Consider the following 7019-nt stretch of genomic DNA (forward strand, 5'->3'; position numbering starts at 1 on the left):
CAAATATCTTTTTGTTAAAGTGAAAAACACACGAAAAAAGTGGATAAATAACACCCCTTAAACGAAAAAAATTGTATTACACAAAATACCCTTTTTCACTTGAAAACTTCCATCTCTTCTCAAAGAACCTGTCCTTCTCTCTTTCAAACAATTTCTCAAGTTTTAAAACAAAGAACATGAGTAAATTCAACTCTTATACCACCAATTTTAATCTCTAATCATCTCTAATTCAAGTAAGAACAACTCCTTTTGCTTGAATTCTTTCAATAAAGCCTCTCTTGAATTTGTAAAGTTAGTTTTAGGATTTAATTTTGCTTGGATTTTGATGAAACTGATCTTGCGGAATGCTTTTTTATGTAATTGGAAGGTACAATCAAACCTTTATATATTAATACTCGATAAATTAATAACCTCTTTAAAATAATAATTTCTTCTGGTCCCGACTTGAACCAAATCATTAATTTTATACTCGATAAATTAATAACCTCTATAAATTAATAAAATTTCATGGTTCCAACATTATTAATTTATAGTGGTTTTACTCTATTTGATGCTAATTTGTATACATGTATGAATGATTTCAGCTTCAATTTGATGAAACAAGCACACACTCACTCTAACATGTCTACCAAGTGTTTGATAAAATGCTTCAATGGTAAGAACAAACTGAATTCTATTCCAATTCACTTCTAACTTGATACGTTAAAATGGTATTTTCTGGTATTTACTAGGGAAAGAGGAAAAGAAGTATCACGCTCGTATTCGAATTATTGAATTACAACAATGCTTGAAGAAACAAGAAAGCTACTTACGGAATATCTATAGTACTGCTATATTTTTGGTATATAAATGCCACATGGCTTAACTTGGATGATCCGACAAAGTTATATCAGCTTTCCAGTGATCAGCTGAGATAATCAGTGATCGTGTATTAACACCAATCCCGCGATCACAATTCGAGTGATATAAAAGGAATTTTTTGCAAAAGGAAGCTAAACGTCAATTATAGACTTCTAATATTTTTTTTATAATGAAATAGTTTGACTTAAACAATAGAGTTCAACTTACTTTATTTGACTTCAATTGGATAAGGTATAAAAGTTTCTAAACGTATGCATAAAGCTGAACATTCATTAAAGCTGAAAACTAAATAAAACTAAAAAACAAGGTAAAAGCATCCATCAGAATTTTTTGAGCATCCAAAAACTACTATTTCATTAATGTATCCATAAAAAAAGACAGGAATCCTCTTTGTTCTAAGGCACAGATGGGTTCTTAAATCAGAATTAAAATAATCAGCCACGCAGTTTTTGCATGATTACCCCCCAAATCCAACTCTATTTAACTTCCCTACAAGAGCTCTCTCTCTACGACTAGGAATAACCGAAAAAAAAAAACGGAAGAAAAATCTTATGAGAACATTTTACCAGAAGCCCACTAATCTTAACTCCTTTACTCTGATGATGTGTTGAGCAAAAATGCTTCATCTTCCCTACAACTCATCCTGTCAAAAATAAAATTAAGAATATTAACCAGTCGCACCAATAATTGAAATAGTGTACTTTGATGCTTTGATTTTTAAAGTATATCATATTTTGGAAAAAATTATTATGGAAACTTGTATTTAACATTTTGGATCACATTTCCTCTCTAATATTTAAAAATCACTTTTTGCATTCTATTTTATTATGCTACTCTTTTTAATGTCTATATATAAAGAAACAAAAGATAAACATACATCCTTGTAACTTTAAGGATGTATAGATATATACCCTTGTATGTTTATTATTCACACATTTCCCCTAATAAATGGATGAGGTATGAAAATAGGTCTATGGTTTTTGGGGAAGTATTAATTTAGGCTCCACGTACAAAATAGTACCAATATAAACGTTTAAAAAGGGTATCAATTTAGGTCTCGATAAGTTCTGGTTTCTCCCTCCACATACAATTGAGGGAACTTAAGAGAGTAATCAATGACGTGTCTCGTTCCGTTATTAAGGCCGTATCCTTTAAGGTTAAGCCTATATTAGTGCTATTTTGTATGTGAAGCCTAAACCGATACTTCCCCAAAAACCGTAGGCCTATTTTCATACCCTTTTCCTTTAATAAATATAGTTTAGCTTGTGTATCTATTTCCGTTTCCATGTAACATAGCTTGCAACAATTACAGAGGAGATAAAACTTACATGTACATCTTCTTCATCCTTGATGTCAGGAATATCTCCTGCTCCATCTAATTTAAGGTCACCATCTTCATCTCCTTCTGTGTCATCAGTATCATCATCATCGTCATCTTCAGCCTGCAGACATACCATAATCACTCCATTAAGGACAAGTAAAACAGGGAAGAATTCAAATTTAAACAGTTGGTTGCGAGCTTACATCAGTGTCAACAGGGTCAGCCTTCGCTTCCTGAAAAAGTACAAAAATTTAGAGTAAGATCTTGCAAGGATTGGTCAAAAGCCAAACACCAATTGTCATCTGTACCACTCTCTAATTTAAATCAGCAGCTTTCAGAATGTACTACAAGTCATTACTGCCGGGAAGCTCAAAAAACACACTAACTAAATACATGATCAGATCTGATTTTATCCATTTATATTGCTTCCTCTTAACTATTAACATCAACACAAAAAGATACTTTGAAATTTTAAAAGAGAAAGGAATTACCTCATCTTCGTTCTTCTTTTCTGCCTCTTCAAATGCTGCCTTCTCAGCCTGAAACATTTCCAAATCCCAATCATATATCAAGACAGAAAATCTCTTCACGAATATTAAAATTACATGCAAGCAGCCAACTTACATCCTTATTCTTTCCCCATGTTTCCTCGGCCATTTTCAATGCATATTCAGGATCATCGCAGATCAGAACATTGTCAAACAAGGTACCAGATTTCACCTGTCAGCAAAATGAAAATTGTCAGAACAAAAGCTGTGAATGAGGACAAATATGGTAATGCATGCTGAGGATGAGGACAAATACAGTAATTACATCTAGATAAGTACCTGCCATAATTCAATACCAACATACTTCAAATTAGGAAAAACATAGAGCTCTGGGTCATCCTTGAAATCTGTAAAACAAATTGTTCATTAATGAATAAGTATGAACTTTAAAGTTAAATAAGAATGACAATGCACAAATTTTAGGCCATAACAAACCTGGGTTGTCAATCATTGGTGTCTTCCATTTGCCCTTGTAGTTAGGATTCTTAATTTTCTGCAGAGAAAGCAATAACTTTATACATGGCTCTAAAACATATATTTTGCAACACAAGGTTCACTTTGTGTGAGTTTACAAACCTTGGGCTTCCATGCACCCTTGTACTCGGGGTTTGGAATGGTTGGGGCAGTCCATTCACCATCTTCCTCATCATCCCAATCTTCAGGCTATAATAGCAAACGACATTTATTAGTTACCATATTCCATTCAAGTCAAGCACAATAACAACAGAGGAAGTTTAATAACTACCTTCTTGGCATCAGGATCTGCAACCTCCTTTGGAATGTCATCATACCCCTAAACAAAGAAACCCGAAATAGTGCCTTCAGATACAGTTTTTCTTCAGTTGAAGATTGGCATGAGAAGACATAGTAGATAACACATACCTCTGGTTTCTTATCCTCAGGGTCAGGAATGAACTCCTTGTCATCCCAATCTTCTGGCTGCCATCAAGTACAAAATTTGCATTAGCATCCAAATTTCAGAGGTCAAAGCAAAATTACCTTTAATTGTTGTTACAATTAGGGTTAGTAATTACTTTTTTGGCCTCGGGGTCCTTGATCTTCTTTGCTGGAAGAAGATCCCAATCGGAGTACAAACTACCAGTTTGCTTCTCTACATTGTCAATAAGGATGCTATAGGAAGCATCTGGACGGATGATCAATGTGTAAACATGAGTGAGTTGGTCAGTTTCACAAGGAACTTCCTTCTTGATCAAATGATTTGTTCCTTTGTAGTTCAGAATAGCATGAACTTTCTTGGTGCTGTAACCACAAATATCCGGTCCAAACATTATACTGAAAAAGGCAGTAAAGTCAAATTAACATTTCGTCAGATAAAGACAATGGAAGTAAAATAACATCCAATTACATAAAGTCCAACGATAATGGACATGAAAGTAACCTGTATGGGGTGTCACCACCAAATTTCTTCTGGTCAACATCACCACTGAGCAACTTCATGTAGCCACCACCGCAATCAAGCTTCTGTTCATGCTTGACAGAAAATTGGAAGACAAGAGTCTTATCCTTGTTGCTGAAGTCGGGGAACTCAGCTGAAATAGCATAAAACCTGTAATCTTCACTTGTTTGGATACCTGCACAAATAGAATAATATTGTCACCCCAGCGCTCAAAACAGTCTTCAAACACTAAATTGTTACAGTCAATTATGATAAGCCTGAATAATACCTTTGTCGTTGGAGTCTCCATTCCATTTTCCAGAAGTGTAGTTCCATACACCAGCTGTATTCTCGTCTTTCTTCCAATCAGATGGAACCCACCTCTTGTCCCATCCAGCTTTAAGTTCATACAAGATATCAAAAAACGGAATTGTCAATGAACAAATGTTACGACAGGCTTACTAGGTAAGATTAATTGCTATAAAATCATACTCACCGAGTACAACCCTTACATAATGAAAAGTGAAATATTAAAATTCAAAAAAATTACTACGTTCATATGGCTTTAGAGCCTGAGAAACTAGCCTACACCATCCAATTAATCAATGACGGAAAAAATTTGTATTCTGATCACTTTACAATCTTCAAATCATATACATAAAATTCAGAAACCGCGTGATAGAGCGATCATCCTAATCAAACACTGAGCAGATACTATTGTCATCTAGTATTAAAAATTCATGCATCCAGATCCAAACAAATGCTTGATTAGTCCATTATATGCACACGTAATAACTAATCACATCATTTCCAAGCAAGCAAACAAAAAACACAGACTCCATAAATAGATCATACTTTCAAAAATTTAAACCAAACAAAATGCATCCAACTAGCATTGGATCAAAGAATTACAGATCTGCCAAGAAAAATCACATTTGAATTCTAATAATACGATTAAGCAACGAAATGACAGGGAAGTAACCAGATCCACTGAATACCAAGCCAAGCAGTCGGATCCTTCACATATCAAAATCAAATTGATCCACACTTCCGCAAACAAATTCAAGCAATCAAATGAAAATCAACATTTACTAAACTGATGATAATTAAGCATCAAGAGTTTGCGAGGTCCGTGAACACACGAAACTCGAAAAAGCACATACATACATAAAGAGTGAGACAAACAGATACCTTCGAAACGTTCCTCGAAGAAGACTCCAGCAGATGCGATCGCGAAGAGTGATAGAAGAAGCAGAGAAATGAATTTAGGGTTCGCCATAGCGAGAACCACAGAGAGAAGAAGAGGGAAAGAAAGAGAGCTGTAGACTGAGAGAGTGACGACGCGATTTATATAAGTGGGTCGTCATCATCGGGGTTACCGGTAGGTGAATTGTGCATTTCTATCGCAGTAAACATCTACGTGGACAGCTTGGGATGATGTGGACTAATTGAAACCTGCCAAGTCAGATTAGAGTGTCATTGACTTGACGTGGCATTACAGGATTGGTAACTTGCCCGTGGATGAGTAGAATGGAGAAATTCAAATGCCTATTATGCGGTTCTGTTACTGGAAATTGGTTTACACGTGACATAATCCAATTGGTAGACCAGTCATAGTTTAGAGTCCACGTGAAGGTTATAAAAGTAAATCAATAATATTTTGGATTTGGTTAAGATTAGTTTGAGCTAACCTAATTTAAAAAGCAGAAGGCATTAGATATTAGATACTTGCTATATAAAAATTATAATTATCTAGAAATATCTATTAGGTGAAAATTTATAGGATAAAATGCTCAATTGACTTTTTTTTATATATATATATAGAGATAAATGGTTTAATTTATAGGTGGAGTAATAGGAGTAAAGTCGGATTCATAATTATTAGTGTATGTCTTAGAGCGAGAAACTAGTGGTAGTTCGGATCTAGATATTATCATAGGGAACTGTCAGGCCCTCATCAAAGCGATCAAAGAGATTAATAATTGTTCCATTAATTTTGTTAGACGATCAGCGAACCTTGTGACTCATGTGTTGGCTCGGGCGATAAGTTTTCTGTCTGATCGTGGGGTTTGTGTAGATTCACCTCCTCCGTTTCTGTGTACTGCGTTATTATCGGTTGATTAATACATACATCGTTTCCTTTTTCAAAAAAAACTTGCATTTGATTAAATTTGTTCAAATGTTTTAATTTAGTGAGGATTTGGTTTTATTTTTACCTTTTTGTATTTTAATTTCAAATAGAATATAATAAAAATGCTTTATAAAAACTTAAAATAATTGCGTTCAACACAAAAATTGAATTAATATTGAAGGGGAATAATCTGAATACAAAAACAGATTTAAGGTTGTAGAGCAGAATTCATTAAGAAGATAGACAAAGGAAGAATATGATCAATCATGATCTCATATCACTGGTCATGATTCATCCGTATAGATGTTAATCACGAGGTGAAAATGGAGAATCCACGAATTAAAGCGCATGCCAGAGACTGATAGGGGGAGGTGCAAATAGTGAAGGAGATTCAGGGGAGAATCTTAATCCATGTTGTTGGTCCCTTATAACGTTACAAGTATAGTTCCAATGGGGGTTAGGAACTATTTAAACTTTTCTTTCGTTAGGGCAGACTTCTTTTTCTTAGGAAAAAAGGTTTTAACAGCGGCGCTGAGTAAACAGCGAGATACTGGCTTAGTCAACTAGTAACTAGGTCAGTTTCTCAGCTTGAGTCAGGAGATAGCACTTAGAGTCTATTCCTGAGCTCAGATGTTCAACGCGCACAACTCAGCTTGACCTCTTTACTTGGTCAGTATTTGGTTATTTAAGCAAGCAATATATATATATAAGGAGTTAAAGGTAAGAAATACGTTACTCAGCAGATTTATCCAGGTTCGGCTT

General features: G+C 34.6%; 1 protein-coding gene across 1 annotated transcript; it reads right to left on the minus strand.

Annotated features, from left to right (window-relative positions):
- Window positions 1-1111: 1111 nt before the first annotated feature.
- On the minus strand, window positions 1112-5476 carry LOC136205803 (calreticulin). Its single transcript, XM_065996597.1, has 14 exons — window positions 5318-5476; window positions 4416-4523; window positions 4130-4322; window positions 3765-4023; window positions 3613-3669; window positions 3476-3523; window positions 3307-3393; window positions 3166-3223; window positions 3010-3077; window positions 2807-2902; window positions 2674-2721; window positions 2386-2415; window positions 2190-2303; window positions 1112-1504 (listed from the first exon to the last, which is right to left on the minus strand). Exons 1-14 carry the CDS (start codon window positions 5403-5405, stop codon window positions 1493-1495), a joined length of 1266 nt encoding a protein of 421 aa, XP_065852669.1. The 5' UTR covers window positions 5406-5476; the 3' UTR covers window positions 1112-1492.
- Between the last annotated feature and the right edge of the window lie 1543 nt (window positions 5477-7019).

This window comes from Euphorbia lathyris, chromosome 9 (genome assembly GCF_963576675.1).
Source record: "Euphorbia lathyris chromosome 9, ddEupLath1.1, whole genome shotgun sequence".
NCBI lineage: Eukaryota > Viridiplantae > Streptophyta > Magnoliopsida > Malpighiales > Euphorbiaceae > Euphorbia > Euphorbia lathyris.

Bases quoted from the DNA above. Each gene is read 5' to 3' on its own strand.
- LOC136205803 (XM_065996597.1), bottom strand. From the start codon at position 5,405: ATGGCGAACCCTAAATTCATTTCTCTGCTTCTTCTATCACTCTTCGCG. The intron at 3,524-3,612 runs GTATGTGTTATC...TTCTTTGTTTAG, and splicing joins CTGAGGATAAGAAACCAGAG to GGGTATGATGACATTCCAAA. The intron at 2,304-2,385 runs GTAAGCTCGCAA...GTATGTCTGCAG, and splicing joins CTGACCCTGTTGACACTGAT to GCTGAAGATGACGATGATGA.